The following is a 19,966-nucleotide window of genomic DNA, read 5'->3' as shown; positions in this document are numbered from 1 at the left end:
ACAACAACTTGTGTAGGCTATGAGCAGAGATGCTCACAAGTCTTTGAGCTAGAGTCCAAGTCAAGTCTCAAGTCTTTGAGCTAGAATCCAAGTCAAGTCGCGAGTCTCTGAGCAAGAGTCCAAGTCAAGTCTCGAGTCTCTTGTGGTTTTTACGAATGCTGTATCACCTGCTGCGTTCAATCCAGGTTGCTAATAAAACTGCATGGCTATAAGGAATTCTGTAACTGTAACCTGTTTTTCATTTACAGAGCACAACCATATACTGTAATGTGCAATGCAATTATTGACAGCTTATTAAATACTGTAAGTCAACACACTCCCCATACTCTCAAACCCAGTGTAAGTTATAACTAAATAAAACTGTAAAGTTACATCAATAAAGCTGTAACCTGTTTTTAACTTACAGAGAACAACCTGTGCAATGCAGTTAATGACAGCTTAAACTACTGTAAGTCAACAATCCACCAGACTCTCAAACCAGTGTAACGTTATAACTAAATAAAACTGTAAGGTTACATGATCAACAATAAACCTGTAACCTCTTTCTAGCCAACGGTAATAATTAACGTGATGGCAGCCAGCGGGACATAATGATTACGTTAATCGACCACCACAAGTTTGGCAAGTAAACAAACGCTCGTTCATCTTTTCATAACGAACGACAGACGGAGTTAACCTCTCGTCGGTTGTAGCTGAAGCAAGAAGCAAGCTAACGTTAGATGGCCAATGCTGAGCTAAACATGTTTACTCACCACAGGTTACTAACCTATTTGCGTTCAGCGCGTCTTTGTTTCAAAGCCAAAGTTTATGATGAATGGCGGAGCAGCTGCCTGTGTTTGTTGTCCTCTCTCAAATGCGGCCGCGCGCAGCAGATGCTACATGTTATGTATGCAGATTATAGGTAACGGAGGGAGGGAATAACAGCAAGCTCATCAGACGTTTCCTAAAAATAAACAATGTTCACGAGTCCCGCACCACAAGTCCGAGTCGAGTCTGAAGTCTTTTGAGGACGAGTCTCAAGTCGAGTCTGAAGAGAACAGTTGTGTACCAGCTGGCCAGCAAAGGTGGTTCAGCAGCGTTCGAGCTATGGCATAAGGTCTGACTACAGCCTGGAGGTAGGTGGGGCCAGTACCATTGTCTTAAATCTGTGGCGAGCTACTACAGTGAGCCATGGAAGTGGAGGTCTTGGAAGAGGGGGGTCACATGGGAGAACTTTGGTAGATTAAACACAAGGCATGTTCTGCAGGATTAAGTGTAATTTATACAATTGTATCGAATCGACGGCGTAGGTGACGGTGTAGGCTACGGCGTAGGCTACGGGGCTACGCAGAGGCTACGGCGTAGCCTGACATGCACCTCCTCAAAAATTTAACTACACGTCAAGTCGACTCGGACCGTAAGCTCTGTGATTGGTCGGCTGGGTAGCCTCGCAATGCCTCCGCGCCGACCGGAAGTACCCCGCGCTTTGAAGTAACATTTACTAGCGGCCAAAATGGCGGCTGTACACAGTGAATCAATATATTTGACAGTGGCAACCATCAATTCGGTCGGTAACATTTGAAAAGGCTACACCAACCGCACGTTTACAATTTTACCCCCATTTACGTTAGTGGGACGCTAAACCGGAAATTAGCCTGCACAGTCGGCAAAAGTTAATACAGTGGACGCTGTAGCGCTACTGCCGAATAGCGTTTGGGGGTGTAATTGCAGAATGACGGACACACGGGCGCACAAGTATAAATGCATGGCTACGTGCATAGCCTACGGTGTAGGTATGCACGTAGACCTTAATATAAATGGGCCTTTAGGCCACTGCATTGATGTTGGCGGTGCAACACAGTTGATCGTCCAGTACTACACCAAGATTGGTAAATGTCCTCAACAGTGATCATTGAATCCATGTAAGGACAGTTTTTGCCCGGCACGCGGAGGAGTTTAGTCTTGTCAAGGTTAAGCTTCAGGTGATGCACATCATCCAAGTGCTACTGTCAGCCAGACATTTTGAGATGCAGGGCTGCACTGGGCCAAAAAATCGGCCCTGGCCTTGTTGGCCCAGGCGGCCCACCAAAATCGGTGGGACACCCCTCACCAATACACCATGCTTGCATTTAAGGGCTTAGATTAGGGGTGTGACAACAAGACAACAATATATTTTAATAGGTGTAGTATTTAGGAAAAGAAACTTGATGAAATAGTTGACGATCTTGAGCATTAAACACTTAATTTCCTGCATTCTGGAGACAAAATTCAGGTGGCAGATGGCAATTCAGAATATAAATATACACTCACCTAAAGGATTATTAGGAACACCATACTAATACTGTGTTTGACCCCCTTTCGCCTTCAGAACTGCTTTAATTCTACGTGGCATTGATTCAACAAGGTGCTGAAAGCATTCTTTAGAAATGTTGGCCCATATTGATAGGATAGCATCTCGCAGTTGATGGAGATTTGTGGGATGCACATCCAGGGCATGAAGATCCTGTTCCACCACATCCTAAAGATGCTCTATTGGGTTGAGATCTGGTGACTGTGGGGGCCATTTTAGTACAGTGAACTCATTGTCATGTTCAAGAAACCAATTTGAAATGATTCGAGCTTTGTGACATGGTGCATTATCCTGCTGGAAGTAGCCATAAGAGGATGGGTACATGGTGGCCATAAAGGGATGGACATGGTCAGAAACAATGCTCAGGTAGGCCGTGGTATTTAAACGATGCCCAATTGGCACTAAGGGGCCTAAAGTGTGCCAAGAAAACATCCCCCACACCATTACACCACCACCACCAGCCTGCACAGTGGTAACAAGGCATGATGGATCCATGTTCTCATTCTGTTTACGCCAAATTCTGACTCTACCATCTGAATGTCTCAACAGAAATCGAGACTCATCAGACCAGGCAACATTTTTCCAGTCTTCAACTATCCAATTTTGGTGAGCTCTTGCAAATTGTAGCCTCTTTTTCCTATTTGTAGTGGAGATGAGGTACCCGGTGGGGTCTTCTGCTGTTGTAGCCCATCCGCCTCAAGGTTGTGCGTGTTGTGGCTTCACAAATGCTTTGCTGCATACCTCGGTTGTAACGAGTGGTTATTTCAGTCAAAGTTGCTCTTCTATCAGCTTGAATCAGTCGGCCCATTCTCCTCTGACCTCTAGCATCAACAAGGCATTTTCGCCCACAGGACTGCCGCATACTGGATGTTTTTCCCTTTTCACACCATTCTTTGTAAACCCTAGAAATGGTTGTGCGTGAAAATACCAGTAACTGAGCAGATTGTGAAATACTCAGACCGGCCTGTCTGGCACCAACAACCATGCCACGCTCAAAATTGCTTAAATCACCTTTCTTTCCCATTCTGACATTCAGTTTGGAGTTCAGGAGATTGTCTTGACCAGGACCACACCCCTAAATGCATTGAAGCAACTGCCATGTGATTGGTTGATTAGATAATTGCATTAATGAGAAATTGAACAGGTGTTCCTAATAATCCTTTAGGTGAGTGTATAATAGAATATAATGCAGTAATCAGTAGCTTGTTTTTAGCTTAAATTAAGTTTTCTTCTATATTGACATTGCATTGCAGGCTTATTGTGCAAATAATAACCATTTTTCATCGCATTTATTTGTTAATTAACATTTCTTGGTGCAAGCTATTTTTCAGAAAATTTATAACAATTTTTAACAAACACTTTCAAAAAGTGGTGGCTACACATCCCCAGCATCCCCTCCCTACAGGTTGAGCTACTCCATGCTTACCGCTTCACCTCCACTCTCCTCCTGCTCACTTTCTCACTTGGCCCTGTCACTTTGTCACTCGCTAACACACACCTCCTCCTCTGCCTGGCAGCGGCCACAGCTCTCCTTTACTCCTTGAAGTGCCTGTGCCTGCTCTATGTTGGGTACCGCAGCTGATGTTGAAGCTACCGCAGCCCCGGTAGCAAACATATCGGTTGTTTTCGCGCATTTGGCGAAGGTTTTTGGGGGGGGGGGGGCGCAACGCAAGGAACAGAGAGCAGAGGGGGTAGGGGCTAGTAAGAGATGTGATTGGGCTGGCCCAGTGTCAGTATAGAAAATCACCCAATGGGCCGCTGCCCGGTCGTTGGCCCATTTAAAAAAAACAGTTTAAATAAAGAATTTATGTTACACTGGACCCAAAGGTGCATCAGCCCACCGGGCATTTGCCCGGTATGCCAGATTACCAGTCTAGCCCTGCTGAGATGTGTGTTGCAATCAGAGTGTCAGAGGAGGAGAAAAAGAAGAATAGCTGAGTGTCATCCATGTAACAGTGATAGGAGAAACTCTGTGATGTGATTACAGAGCCTAGAGTTCGAGTATATAGGGAGAACAGGAGTTGTCCTAGTACTGAGTCTTGGGGGACACCAGTGTCAAGATAGCAGGGTTTGGACAAAGAGCCATTCCATGTGACCTGACAGGTGCAATTTGTCAGGTTGGATGTTAACCAGGATAGTGCAGAGTTTTCGATGCAGAGTTCAGCAAGAGTGGAGAGGAGGATTAGAGGACCAAATCTCTGGCAGCACTGATGGACTCCATCACCGCAAGTAGGTGGAGATCCAGGGTTTTAGAAAGGAATGAATTAAGAGATAAGGGTCTGTAGTTTCAGATGTTGGCAGTGTCATGGGTAGGTTTCTTAAGGAGCGGCTAGACTAGCAGTCTTGAAGGTGGATAGAATGAGTCCTGAAGTGAATCCCCTAGAAAAATACTAATGGGCCCGTTTGACCCACCCCCCTAAACAACCCTGACTCAAACACTGTTTTTTGCCTGGGTTATGACAGGGTCAATACTGGGAAATAAAACTTTATAAACAGTCTTCCTCATTATGTTGTAATATAATGTGAGCTTTTAGGACACTTTTTACTATCCACTGAGATGCAAGTGTTTCCTTTTGTTACATCTAATAATATATATATATTCTAATATATAGTCTATATAAATGTGTGTGTGTGTGTGTGTATACCGTTAACAAAATAATAAATGTGTTATTATTTGTTCTCATTTTGCTGGTTCTAGGTAAAACACTCACTCTACTTTGTCAGTGATGAGCACTTCAATCTCTGTGTTTTCCCCTATTTAGCCTGGTAAGGTAACACCATGTATTTGCTCTTAACACCTTGGGGTGACACTGCTATGCTTGCCATTTGGAATTTAAGCCGTTCTCCGTACCAAAGCCCCCTCAGACGCAGCCTGTGTCAATTTGTTTTCCCACAAGCAAAGTAAACACAACACTTGTTGAAGGACCCCCATTCACCATATATTTAAAAGGAATGCTGTTACCCCACACCCTCCCAACACTCTCCATATTTTACCCCTTATCGTTCTCAGAATAAATATCCTTGAGATAAATCGAGGGCACATCTACATTCTAGATAGCTCAACCTCAAAATGGAAAACATCTTGAACTAAAGAGGGAAAGAGTATCCTAAAAGGAGCCAAGTCGTATTCCAAGGATACTGCCCCCTTATTTAGAGGTGTCCGTGTTACCCCAGAGCAGGGGGCCTTGTGGAGATCCAATCCAGTCCTCTTGCTTTCTCCAAAGTAAGCTTGACAATCTGCAAATCAGAAATTAGCCTTAACAAGGCAAAGTTGAAACAAAAGTGTGTTTCTTTCGGTAATCTGATGATGTATTGGCCATGAGGCCAAGGTCAGGGTTCACTCAGCAACCATGTACTGAGCTTGTTTACATTAACCAGCAAAAAGGGATAATCAGAAGTATATGATTTCACCTTCTCTACAGTTAACAGGACCTTTTGATGTTACCAACCATGTAACATCTGCTTTTAAGTTGTATGGATTGAGGGAGCCCCATTCTTTTTTTCTTTTCTTTTTTCCTCATCTCTATAAGGTAGATCCATTGGGCGACAGGGAAAAAATGAAAAACTTTAAGGCTAAACTGATAGAGCTTGGATTTGGAAAAAGGAGAATGAAAGGGAGATTAAATAACCATGTCTGAGTGGAAATCCAACTGATGAGGCAGAACTTTTAGTAAGCAAAAAGCATAACATCATGCAGGTTGACATCGTATTTGATTAGCGCGTGAGTCTTTGCTTTCTGCCCAGAATACAAAGGATTTCGTTTCACACAACCTTAAGATTGAATCACATGAGGAATATTTTTTTGTGACTTTCAGATGCAATAAAAGTCATATGACTGCAGAACATAAGCAGAAAAGTTATGGTATTTGTAGACACTGTTTAGCAAACAGTCTTGACATCAGGGAAGAAGATATTGTCATATTGTATCACTCTGGTCTCTGAGCTTGTCAAACTGATGTGTATGTTGCGAGCAAACCCTTCAATGGTTAAGGGTAGAGCAGAAATGTCAGATTCTTGTCCACGGACAGGAAAAAATACCATCATTAGCCCTGCAGTCTGACACAATGTGGCTGCAGAGGAGTTGAAGACAAAGACAAATGTTGCAGCAAAAATACTTTTAGCTGCATCTGGATCTAGTTGGGAGTCGACCATGGAAGGACCTCCACTGGCTAGGCAGCAAATGAGGAACAGAGAGCTTGAACGATTGAACTGTCACTGGTAGAATTGCGATTTCCATCCTATTGGGGGCTCTGGTTGAGACTCGGGGGGCCTTGGTATCTACACAGCTTACACGAAATTCTGTCTGGTCCCAGTTAGCGCTGAGCTGGCACACTTACCTGGACATGAAATCAATCAGGTCAATTTACTTATACCTGCTGCAAAACCAGAGCTAAGCGATGATGACTACCAATTGGTTACTATGTCTTTTTTTTTTTTACCAGGATGTAAAATGAAAACAAAAATTGTAATTGAAGAAACATTTTCACTTTTTTTCGTTGGTGTAATACAAGCCTAATTCACCTCACTACATAACTTTGCTTTTATCCTTCCTTTGCCTTGACCTGTGAGAGAAAAATCAAAGTGGATATGTAAAGACTTTAGGGAAAGAGACATTTTCCCTACATTGCGTTGGGCCTCTGAACTTTCAACTGAACTTTCAGCATGTGTTAAACGCTACACTGATGTTATTGAAATTGACACTGCTATGCTACGAGAGAAGAGAGAGCAGCTCAGCATTCTCCATCAACATACACCCACATTATATGCACTCGCACACGCGCAGCCCACTGAAAAGTTCACAGTCCGAGCTCACTGCCAGGAACCGAGAAGAAAAATCCAAAACAATCTTTTTTTCTCATTTTTAAAGAAGAGCAAATCTAACTGTCAGCTCAGTGAGGATTATTCCACCACGGTTGGCTCCCCAACTTCCCCACCGTAATCCACCCAAAAAACTCTTGGTGAAGCCTTTCAAAACAATTTATGCAAACAAACATCAAGCACAGCTATTTGTATTGGCACCACTTTGCAGTAAACCAGACTGAACCAAGACCAGATGGGGCTGGGCCTTTTCTGTCTCCGTGTGGTGCAACACTAGAGGCAGCTCAGCAGACACGCTCAACGCTGAGCACTGTCTTCTGTAATGGAGAGTGTTTCAATGTTTAGACCACTTCTCATCACATTACCCCACTTCTGGGTATATATGTGTATATGTGTGGTGGATTGCCACACGGACACGCAAAACCACAGGGGAAATACTGCAACCATTTCTGTCTTGTGTTGACATTGTTTTCACACGTTTACTTGTTGCCAGTGTATATCCTTAAAGCAGGCTATTTTCATATATGCTTGGTTGTAGGTATCCTTCACATCTCATAGTGAGCAACTTCTTTGATCACTACTCTACTCTACTCTTGACCCCACATAATGGCTAATTTGTAAGAGTCAATTATATTAAATGTTAATAAACAGTTGCTCATAGCTCACTGCTGTGCTGCATAATATACAAGTTGCCCTGCTTAGAAAATATCGCTGTCCATAAGATGCCGATACATACCATGACTTGTCTGGTGTTGACAGCGGTGGCTGTGCTGTGGCTGGTAATTGGACTGACAGTAATAGGAACTGTCTTTCTGCCTCTGCAGGCCTTAGACATGGGCCACAATGCTGCCGTGGATTTAGCAGCTGCAGTCAGATGGAAACCATGTAACAGCAATTTTCCTTGTCTTCCTTTTTCTTCCTCCGTTTGAACCCTGACATGATCATTTATGAGTTGAGTGAATTTCATGACCCTCTGGCCCTTGAAACCTGGTCAACCGCCAACATGCGATTTCAGAAATACATGGTTGTCAATGAGAAAATGAGCCCTCCATTCGTCATTCCAGAGAACCTTGTTGGTTTTTTTTACAGATACATGTATTTACCCGACAGCAGTGTTTTCCTGCTGCTGGCCCTCCGCTTTGAGAGAAAGTTCGGTTTGAAGTCAACATCCATCTTGGCAAAGACCACACATATACAAACACGGGCATAGTAGCGGGGAGGTAGCCTACACAGACTCCTTATTGCCGGTGACTGAGAATACATATTTGATCATGCGTGGATCCACGCAATGCCACCACAGCAACTTTGACACGCCCAGAATAGACACACACCACTTGCCGACAAGAACACACATAGACAAAGAGCCTAAGGCCCGAGATGAAAGACGGCACATGGATCCGCACGTCATATGATCACCAGCAACCTACCCGTCCACACACACATCTCCAGACACCCCGGGGAGAAAATAGACGCACATTCCTCCCACTCGTTCTCCATCTCTCAAGCTCTCTTACACACACCTACAGTCACACACGCTGTGCAAGCCAGGCTCTCTCTCCATAAGCAGTTATTTCCCAGAGTCACTGCCAGTACTCTCTCGCTCTCTCAGTGACAAGCTACAAATCCCTGACACCACCACTGATGATAGCTTTACAGCAGAGCCTCAAGGGGACTCTGCCAGCCAGCACACACAAACAACACACACACGCCTCTTTCTCTCTCTGTGTCTTTCTCCCCTCTCTCTTTCTCTCTCTCTCTCTCTCTCCCAGGAGCCCCAGGGGCCTCTGGGATGTGTGGCTCCCAACACAAAATGCCTAGGGTTTGTTTGAGTTAAACATCTGAGTACAAGCAATCAAAGTGACGAGGTTACAAATGAAACACCAGTTATGCCTGTCCATTAATGCACAGATTCATGTTTAAATTGTGGAAAACAAAACCCAATGTAACCCAACATATATGTATACATATATACATACTGTATACATTTATAATATATATATATATATAATTTTTTATTTTATTGTATTGTTTCAATTTAAAATACACATTGTATTTTAAAGTCAAGATACAAATCAAGCAAATCACAGCACAGTGGAACTACTTACACTGCAATCAAACTTATACTGCCACAACATGCTGTACAGTTGTCAGCCGTTTTTTTACCCTTTACAGCAGATTGATTTATTGAGACAGCCGCCATGATGTCATACTCACCCTATCCCTTTTTTCTCTGTTTGATGAAGCTTTAATGACTCCCTCTGCGTGCTGTAATTATTCACGGGCCCTGGAGATGTTTGTTTTGGTGTTAACTGGCCACTTCTGTGACCATATCCGCATTTGCTCTATTACTTCTCATTATAATATTTATTACTTTTCTTTCCATTTTGGATAATTTTGCAGTGCTAATAATGCTCTTCATGGGGGAAGTTTGTGTGTATGCAGTATATGTGTGTGTGTAATAACTGTAGATCACAAGTGCCTTGGATTTATTGGCATATACCAATTTGGCTTTAATGAGATCACACACCTCCAGGTAGGTGCAGCTTCATCCCCTGCTTGGCTCGGGCTTCTCCCTCCGTCTCTCCGTCTGTCTGCCCTTATTACCATTTCATACCCCCCACGCCACCCACCTCCACCACCGCCGCTATACCCCCCATCTGATGAAAAACCAGAAAGGCTTTGTGTGGTTCATTAAGTCAGCATAGGAAATGTATTAAGTAGGAGAATAGGGCTGGGAGCTATTGAGTGTTGACTTAACCTTTCCAGTTTTTTTTTTTTCTTTTTCCACCCAGTGATGCTTCTAATGGAGGATGTGTGCATTACTCAGTCTCATTAGTAACCACATGGATCCGTTAGAACAAGATATACTGGAGGTTTGGACTTGGTTATTCTTAAATAATGGGAGTGAATGTACTGTAAGGGTGAATGCCGTTGTCTGCTAGTAGTTAAATGTTCTATTACATGACCAGTCAAATGGTATGTGGTATGAGTTTGTTGCAGCCTGTTTCAAGTAGAGGCATGGTTAGTTTTCTGTATAATGAGAGTGCAGGTATGCAGGATGCTAAACACTGGAAATTATACTTAATCTACTTGCAACACTTTCTTCCTATTATCTGAACTTCTTGGTACTCTTTATGTTGACTTGCGATTGTACCCCCAACTAGTAAGGTACTCCAAAGGAGACTGTATTTGTATTTTTCTCAGTTTGATTTAATGTAAATTATACATGATTTAAACCCAGGGTGGTGTTTGTGGACAGGGACAGGGGCTTAAACTTGGACAAGACCCAAGAGCTTAAGCATGGCTGCTACACCATCCTGTTGCTTAAAAAGCTACTCTCTGTGATATAATTTGACTCCTAAAGCATTAACACTGTTGGGAGAGTAGTACTCTGCAGTACTCTAAACCTCTAAAGAAAGAAAGACGAGTCAGTAATTTCCATTCTCAGCCTGCTAAAAAACAAAACCTTGTTACAGTGTGATTTCTAAGTAGTCCAGACAAAACACTATAAAGGAAAAAAAGGCTCAATGTGGGGTTGTCACACATTTTAGAGGAAAGGGCACTGTGGTCAGTCTGCCATTACAATTAGTGTTAATTTTGGCCTGATTCAGTGAGATCTGCACTGACTGCTGGACATGCATTATGCATGAGTCTGTCCATATGCACTTGGGCCATCATGCATGCCCTTGTAGAAATGCATCGACCACCCGCATGCAATTACATTTCGCTTGTTTCAGCCTTCTCTGTGTGCACATTCTCCTATGGAATAACAGTTTAGGCTCAAAAGTGTTCCTTGTCCTGAGATAATAAGTCCCGATATTCATCATTAATGGTAAATGGAAAGATAGGGATGTTCACATCACACCCATTCAACATTCACTTCACTGGTTTTACGTTTCTGACAGGATCAAATATAAGGTCTCCCTTCTCACCCACCAGTGTATCTATGGAAATGCCCCCCCCCCCCCCCCCCTACCTGAAAGGACTACTCACTAACAAACTACAACATGATCCCTCAAACTGCCTCCTTCTCCCCAGGACTAAACTCAGCACCATGGGTGATTGGGCTTTCTGTCCTGCCGCTCCTCAGTTCTGGAATGCGCTCCCCGACCATCAGAAGGCACCTCAAACTACTGAGACTTTTAAAAAAGGACTAAAAACATTTCTTTTTAGCAGACTTAGTAGTTAATTAACCCTACAAGTTGTTGTATTATCTATTTGTATTTTATACTGATGTTTTTACCTTGCTTTTATGATCTTACCTGTAGCACTTTGTGATTTACTTACAAATGTAAAGTGCATTACAAATAAAAGGTATTATTATGATTATTATTATATTACATTTTGCTTATTGTAACTGTATTATTCCCATTCAAACACTTGTCACTGTCCAGTTAAGACCATGTATCTTCAAATTTTGTGATTCTGTTCTTTTCAGATCAACGGTTTAATGGTTCCTTTAGGGGTTGAGGAAACGATCCTGTTCTTAAGCTCAATAAACAATTTTAAAAAACCATTGAATCATATTAAAATTGCATTTTCACAAAGCTGAAAACAGGGCTGTTTAACTTACCCAGTGAAAAGTAGATGTTTTGGAGATAGATAGTTTTGCTCGTTCAGAGATTTGATCCGGGACACTATAAATGACATGATCTATTGTGCCTTTTCACTTTTTGTCTTCAGTTACCCTACTTCATGTCACAAGAATGTATTTGAAAATGCTGTTATGTTTCTAATTGGCTCATCCCTTCCATCTGCAACTTAAAAATGTTGGGTGCAAAATGAGCCTGGTTCCAAGCTATATATCAGTAAGTGAGATGGCAGGGGAAATAACTGGTAATTGAATTGAATCAACAAGTTGGATGGAAAAATAAAGGCACATTTTATTCAATAAATAATTCCACCACATGTAAGGTTAGATACAGTCTGGCAACATGGGCAATAATGCTTAGGCTACTGTTGAGGACCGGGGAGTGTCCAATAAGTTCCCTATAACTTAGTTGCCTGTCTGAAGCATTGAGCAATCGTCAGAACCAAAGATGTAGTGTGTGTGTGAGAGTTGATGTGTTGGGTGTGGGTGTTTACTTCCCAGGCACTTCCCAGAGACTGGACCATGACCACTCTGTCCACTTTATCTCTGTGGAAAATCTCTTGACGGAAGATCTTCATCTCCTACACGCGGCTCTTTAGCGCCCCTCGGAGAGAAAGCCCATAATCGCAGATGCGTCTCAAAGGGAGGAAACGCCATACATCTACTTTGGAAAGGCAGGGCACCAGGAAATTTGGCACAAGGTATCAGTCGTGACAACGGAAACCTTACACAGCCCTAGAAAGTCAGAAACAGGCGGATCACATGACTCAGTAGGACTGATCATGGCTGTCACTGTCAATACAAATAAATTTTGTATAGGGGGATATAATAGACCGCCCTCCCTGCCAAGGTTCAACATCACACAAGGAAGCGGCACAGCTTGTTTATGTTTATGGGAGAGAGCGAGAGAAGTGGTGATGGTTGAGCTGCTGATCTAATAAGGCTTAAAATTATTTCTCGTTTCATTCACTGTGAGGCAGCATCATTCCTTACCCATCTTTCAAGTGAGCATCATTCAATTAAAATGCAATTCTCGTCGCCCCCATCCACGGATATTTAATTAGACTGGGGAGCAGGGCTTCCACTGTCTTTTTTTCTAGTACAGCTCTTCGGATTTCACCTCTAAGGCATATTTTCACTCTGTTACTCGTTGGTTAAACAAGGGCATGTATCCATTTGTTAATTGATACAATTACGCATTGCGCGTAATGGTCACGTAGGTCTCCAGGCTCGCATCAATCACTGGTCTATTGACCTGCCAAAAAACCCTCTAACCATTCCTGCTGGGACTGCCCCTCTCTCTAATAGAGAAAGATAGAAACATCATCGTCATTAACTCCGGGATGGACCTCTGGCCAGAGAGCCAGAGGCGAACAGAGGTCGAGATTAAAAAAGTCTTACATGTGCTTATTCAACCAGCTTTAATTGTGATGGATTGTAAATAAAAGAAATAGTTTTCAACTACAATCTTTTTCAACAGAAAATACTCAGGAGAGACTTTCTAGTTTACATGTTTGATTCCTATTTGCCTTGATAAAAAGGAAAAGTAATCTCTTCTGCTGAATGGGTGCGTGTTTGGGATAACACAAGACAAAAATATATTTTTTTTCCCTAACTAATTTAACTTCACGAAAGGCGTCCTTCTGTTGCCATGCTACAATTCAATAATAAACAATTTCCGGAGACTTTATCGCAACAAATCGCTGAAGGATTCTAATACAAAAGCGGGACAAGCATGTGTACAGTGCACCTTAAGAAAACCCCAGCGTTTGACGTGATTGGCAAAGACATTATTCTATCCTTGGTACCCTGCCGTACCGGGATTACAGTGACGTCACGCTGATACCCTTGCATGGATGAATGCTAAAGAACTATAGAGCCACAAATAATAGCACAAGCAGAGTCCATATCTTGCAAGTCTTACGTTATCCTTTAAGCCTCCTTCAGCTAACACAACAACAATTTTTTTTGCACCTAATGACGCTTAATTTCATTTCTTATCGGGTCCTCGGGGGGGATTATTCATTCATATAAAACAATCTGCAGCTGGTGCCAGCCTAAAGTCTCCCTCCTATGAGTGAAGTCATCTATTATTGAGCGAAAGGCCGTGCGTGGAAATGTGTGTAAGACGGTGGATTTGAAGTAGAATTGGTTGCAATCGATCAAGGGTGAAGAATATTGCTGATGGTAACAAAAGAAGCAGCTATGTCTTTCTCGCAATTTGGATACCCTTACAATGCAACTTCACAGGTAAGCCACTTTGCTTTTTATTTCTCCTAAGTGTTGTGTACACACGTACACATACACGCAAATTGCTTTTTTTTTTGCATGTTTTCTTTTATTACACTATATTCAGAGCACTTTTCTGGATTTGAAACATCCATGAAGCGGTGACTGCTTTGAAAGTATTGACAGCTATTTTCATGTGGTGCTTTTGTTGTTGAACCAAATATCGATATACACACACCCGTGTCCAATTACACTGAATTATGAATGAACTCACGTGTTTTTCTGATGACAATAGATGAATGTCACCTATTGCTCACTACGTGGTGTAATTGGGCTGTAACGCACGCTGTACACATTCGCAAACTTTCTATTTAAATTACTGGGACGTGTAGTGTGGTAGACACATTTTATTATCCTGAAAGCTTTTTAAAACTCGATTAAAGTAGTTTATTTACATTTTAAGACACTATTATTGCGCTGAATGACAAGTTCGAAGAAGTTCAAGTCGATCAGGGTACAAAAGTTACTCTCATGGAAAAGTTGTCACCCAACTTTCATATGGATAATATTTTTAACAGATTATTTATGAAATTAAAATATTTTATATTTGAAATAAGGTGGTGATTTACTTAACAGTGACATAACTTGTGATTTTTTTCTTATCCTATGTAGAAGTTCAAATTTTGAAACCAATGATAAACTGGCCAGGTCACTTTTACGCACGGATTGCGCACATCTCCATTGAAAAATATCCTGCCGATGTTGATTACTTTTATTTGCAGCATTTTATTCAAATCTTTATTAAAATGTGAAAAAAGTAGAATGGAGTGATGTCCCTTATTACACTTGCTCACAGTGTAAGCTACTTTCTCTTATTCCAGGAATTCTATGAAAAGTGACTTACCTTGAATTAAGGCTGGTCACAAGTTAATATAAAGACAACTGATTCTTGATAACTGAACTGATGTGAACTGAAAAACAAACGAGGTCAGCTCACATTTTCACTCGTTTTAAGATCTGAAAACTCAACACCAGACTGAGCAACTTAACTTAGATATCTTTTTGCAGTGAATCACCCACAGTCACTTCAGAGTTATCACAGACATCCAGATAGAGCTGAAACAGCCAATGACCATGTCTATCCACGGTTCTCTTCATGCAGTTTTTCGTGTCGGCAAACCCCAGTACGACTTGCTGCGATTCGATTTCCAGGTCGGTCTCTGACGGGACAGGAGGCTCCCAGACCGCCGCTGCTGCCGCCGCTGCCTCCTTCTGCTGCCCGTCCTACGAGAACCGGCTCCTGGCGAGCAGCCGAACGGAGCTGAACGCAGCGCTGGGGATGTACAGCTCTCCCTATGCCGCAGCTGCCGCCGCCAGCCAGAACTACGCCAACTACTTCCCCTACAGCACCGACCCATCCGCTATCTACTCCACTCTGGTGGGCCACTTCAGCCTCATCTGATGCGCAAAGGGGGGGAGGGGGGCTCATGCTGATCGATCAACCGGGTTATGTTCATCAGTTTATCTCACACTGCAAACATATCCGTCTCGAAATGCCGTTTAATCCAGCATCCATTCTTATCTTCTTCCCCTTTGAAACAAGTAAAAAAAAAAACCTGTCACCTGGGTGAGGGGAAGTGGTGTAGAAGCAATGTAGAGGAACTTGTCTCATTTGAATCACGTGTAATTTTATTATTAGAACGAAATCCTCATTGTTTCAAAACAAGTATTGGCTCTGTGTGTGTTGCTGAACTAGCATTTGAAAAAAAAGTTAAATGAAATTACCCCACTGTCAGACTTGTTCACTTTGAGTAAAATGTAAGTAGGAGTGGATCAAGGACTAAATGACTTGTTAAACAGACATTTTGCAGTGCAACTAAAACGTGTCTTTCTTTTGTCTTTCTTATTATAAACACCTGAATTCAGTTAAAATTTACAGTCCATTGAAATATTCCACATAGTACCTGAAAACAACAAATCATATAATAAGGAAAATTACAAGTCAAGGATCACATACAACATATTATGTTTGAAACCTGTTAAAATACATTAAAAAAATACATATTGATGTCATATATGGGAATTATTTCATAGCTCAAATCACTCTTGGTTAGAGTGAATTACTCTTGGTTTAAGAGCATAAAAATAGGAAATGTTTTTAGAATACTGAGAAATAATGAATGCTGCATACTTACTTATTGTCTTTTACAGAATCCCCAGTATGACATTAAGGACAGCACAGGCACTTTACACTCTGGCATCACTCAAACGGCTGCATACTACCCTTATGACCATTCACTGGGACAGTATCAATATGACAGGTAAATTCTCTGTTCATTTTTGTCCAATAAATGTTAATATGAGAGTAAGGAGACCTGCCAAAAAGTATCTTACCACTCATTAATGAAAGCAGCTGAATATGCTGCATTCAGACCAAAGGTCAGAGCGTAACCCCATATTGATACCTGCATCGAATGAAGCTGTATATATTTCAAGCAGCAGGGAGTAGGGCTATAGGATGTGTGAGTGAGTAGTCTATGATGTCCTTGACTAACTCCACTAATGGCCACTGTCTGTGTGTATGTGCATTTGTGTGTGTCCCTTTCCAGATATGGGACAGTAGACTTTAACGGCACAGCCAGAAGAAAGAACGCAACTCGTGAAACCACCAGCACCCTAAAAACATGGTTGTATGAGCACCGCAAGAACCCCTACCCCACCAAGGGAGAGAAGATCATGCTGGCCATCATCACCAAAATGACCCTCACCCAGGTGTCCACCTGGTTCGCCAATGCCAGGCGGAGGCTAAAGAAGGAAAACAAGATGACCTGGTCACCAAAGAATAAGGCCAGCGATGACAGGAAGGATGACCTTAACAAAGACGACCAAGAATGTGTCACCAAAGGTAATCATTTGTCTACATTTTGTGTCTTAAACTATTAGGTTGCTTACACTATTAGGGAAATGCAGTTGACAATCATACAGACCAAAAAGGTGACAAGGTAGGTTTCAGGGTTTACAAAGTATATGTAAAAGTTTTCTGAAGAAACCTCTCGATACATTTACAATGGGCAAATTTTCAGACTGTGATCTCTAAAAAATCTCCTTTCCTCATGCAGATTCTAGTGATTGCAAGGAGGAGAAAGATCTGCATCTAAGTGATCTGGAGGACATGGACGAGGATGACTGTGACAAGTTGGACAGTGACTGTGAAAAGGTGGGTGCAGATGAGCAGGACCTCCATAGGGTCATGGCAGTGTCCGGAGCCCCTCAAAAGAGAGACTGCAGCTCCGAGCTGCACCTGAGTTTAACGAACAGCTTCCATGCGTTCCCCTGCGCCATCAAAGGTGTCACAGCCCTCCCTCCTCTCCCATCTGACTTCCTGGATCCTGTGGTGTCCAAGGCAGCCTCCTCCAATGGCAACGGAGGAACGCTGTCCCTGTCTCACTTTGAAGCATCGGATAAGCCTCGGATATGGTCTCTGGCTCGAACGGCGGCTTCGGGGGTCATACTGAGCCCTCAGCAGCATGGCTCAGAGCTGAGGACAGGCAACTCAACCGGGGACTGCCAGCTCCGGAGCACCAGGCTTACAGGGGATCCTACTGGACAGTGTGGGGGCATGAGAGGCCTCCATGAATCTAGCAGTGTCACCAATACTGAAAGCCCCTTCCCTGAGGGCTCATCTTTGCACTCAAAAGTCTACGGTACTGGCAGCTACAGTCACAAGGACCTCCAACTGCATTGTTCATCCTATCCTGCACTCCCGGACACATGTCAGTACTCCACTATTGAAGGTATGTCATCTTATACCTGCAATGTTTAACATATTACAAGGGATCTGTGTTACATGGACAGACAGGTATACAGCCATTACCACACTCGCATTGCCAACTAAGTTTTAAAATGTCCATGCGTTATCAGATGTAGAAAAGCCAATTTTAAAGGTTATAAACAGCAAGACACTTTCTGCCAACTTGCAACTGAGGCAAGTTTCTTAGATTTGCTTTTGTTTGGGTATGTAGGATTCTCTGGGGGCAAAGCAGAAACACAGCCGTCTGACCTCAGCGAAGCCTGTGGGACCGTGCAGGATGACAAGGTCACTGCGTTCAGACCAGTGATGAAAAGGTGAAGCAGGTGAGAGTCTGCACTGAACTGGAAGAAACCAGTGAAGTCCCCATGCGCACGTGCACACACACACACACACACACACACACACACACACACACACTCAAACAAATGGCACAAAACAATGACATCAAACACTCACAGGTGAACAGGATACTGTAGAAACTCATTCAATCACTTTTTGTCAAATATGTGTTGCTACATTTTTTATTTGATCTAAATACAATGATTTCTAAAATTACAAGTGACAGGTAACTCATATAATGTCAAAAGTAATTTAGAATATTAACATTTCTATTGCAATAACCCTGTAATAAAACTTTTTTTTAAAAAATGAAATACCTTATTATGAAGACTGTTTATTCCTTCTCACTTTGAAGGCTTATTTTAAATTCTGCTGTCTGTTTCTCTCCTAGATTGCTGGAAGCGGTACCACAATAAAAAATGGGACATTTATTATGCACTAAAAAGACACACTAGCCGAGTAGCGGCCTCAATATGACACATGGGAGCTACCGGGCGACGCTGCAGTGAGAGCTGTCAAACTGTGGAAGTGGCTGTCATTTTGCACAACTTTGTTTTTATGGTGTTAAAGACTTTATGCAAAAATTCTAGATGCAAAGGTGTGAGACTGGCCAGATAAAAACGGTCGCAATTGTGTATGGCAATCGTGTAGTATAGCAAACCTATTTATTTCTCTGTGTATTTATTATTTTGTTATGCTGTCTGTTTGTTTGTTATTTAATGTGTTATATTGGTTGAATTCGTATCTCCTTTAAGTGGTCTGTTACATATTGCGTTTAATTGTGGCTTCGTGTCATTTTGCCTGATATAAAAGAGAAAAGCTTGTCGGACATAAAGTTGACTATAAAAGGACTGGATCCCCTGTGTTGCGCGTGGACCTTAAGATTTTTGTCATTGTGTTAAAAATGTGAGCTTCTTCTGTGTTTGCCATTCATGACATTTTTTCTATGAATACATTTTTTTTTTCCAAGAGCTTGCGTTTTCTGTGTCTTGTTATTTATAGAGCAGGACTTCCAATCGGCCAATTAAAACATTTGCGGATGTGCGTCTGATCAAAGTTTATCATCTTGACTGAGGACGCATCCGAGCCGCAGCGCTGATGGAAGGTCATAATTCAGAGGAGTACGTGAGTGAAATCCACAAGTTGTGGAAGAAAGGGGACATCATCTCTCTATTGTCAGCACCTAATCAGAAGTGGCATCAAACACTTTGTTACTGTTCAGGCCAAGCAACGAGGCAGGAACATAGCATGAATGCTGCTTTGTCCCCTGTGTAGGGAGCCTGCTGCACTAACTTAACATTGTGTTAATTAAAAGGTCATTTGTAGGGTTAAACCCGGCAGAGAAATTCACATGGTCCATCAAAGTCCCTTTGATATGACTGTTTTGCCTGTAGTCCATCTCGTTATGGGCAAACTCTTGTGACTATCCTACAGACAGCTGTAATAAGATGATCACTGTAGACTATGATGCCCGCTGACGGTCTGAAAAACTTTTTTGATCCGTACATTTCAAACTTTTTAAAATCAAACTGCTTCGAAGCAAACGACAAAAGGCTGCTGTGTAAACTAATTGCTGCTGGGGTATTGATTTTGACACACAATTTTACAATCTACAAACATATCCACCTTGGCAAGTCTACTTATTTTACTTTACAGAGCAACTTGTGATATCGTTTAAATTGTTAAATAACATTATTAAATCAGTGATTTCCCTGGTAGTGAAGGCCTATCCTGTTTTCTATCTTACTTGATCCCCTGTCTTGATTCCCGAAACTAGTGAATTATTATTACATCTGCAGGCAAAGATTTAGATTTGATGTCTAAATTTGATTCCAGACCAGCGCTGAAA

The 19,966-nt window shown here is 42.2% G+C and overlaps 1 protein-coding gene across 1 annotated transcript; it reads left to right on the top strand.

Moving 5' to 3' along the window:
• The first annotated feature begins 13,620 nt into the window (after window positions 1–13,620).
• On the top strand, window positions 13,621–19,085 carry irx6a (iroquois homeobox 6a). Its single transcript, XM_038700526.1, has 7 exons — window positions 13,621–13,988; window positions 15,130–15,405; window positions 16,179–16,288; window positions 16,577–16,872; window positions 17,087–17,761; window positions 17,990–18,101; window positions 18,509–19,085. The coding sequence occupies exons 1-6, from the start codon at window positions 13,923–13,925 to the stop codon at window positions 18,094–18,096; spliced, it is 1,530 nt and encodes a 509-aa protein (XP_038556454.1). The 5' UTR covers window positions 13,621–13,922; the 3' UTR covers window positions 18,097–18,101; window positions 18,509–19,085.
• Window positions 19,086–19,966: the final 881 nt, after the last annotated feature.

Source organism: Micropterus salmoides, unplaced genomic scaffold (genome assembly GCF_014851395.1).
Source record: "Micropterus salmoides isolate LMB-PRFRI ecotype aquatic unplaced genomic scaffold, ASM1485139v1 Ms_hic_scaffold_6, whole genome shotgun sequence".
Lineage (NCBI taxonomy): Eukaryota > Metazoa > Chordata > Actinopteri > Centrarchiformes > Centrarchidae > Micropterus > Micropterus salmoides.
This window is presented reverse-complemented; position numbering and strand designations above follow the sequence as displayed.

Coding starts and splice junctions, on each gene's coding strand:
- irx6a (XM_038700526.1), top strand. CDS start 13,923: ATGGTAACAAAAGAAGCAGCTATGTCTTTCTCGCAATTTGGATACCCT. Junction 16,289..16,576: donor GGACAGTATCAATATGACAG/GTAAATTCTCTG, acceptor GTCCCTTTCCAG/ATATGGGACAGTAGACTTTA. Junction 16,873..17,086: donor CCAAGAATGTGTCACCAAAG/GTAATCATTTGT, acceptor TTCCTCATGCAG/ATTCTAGTGATTGCAAGGAG.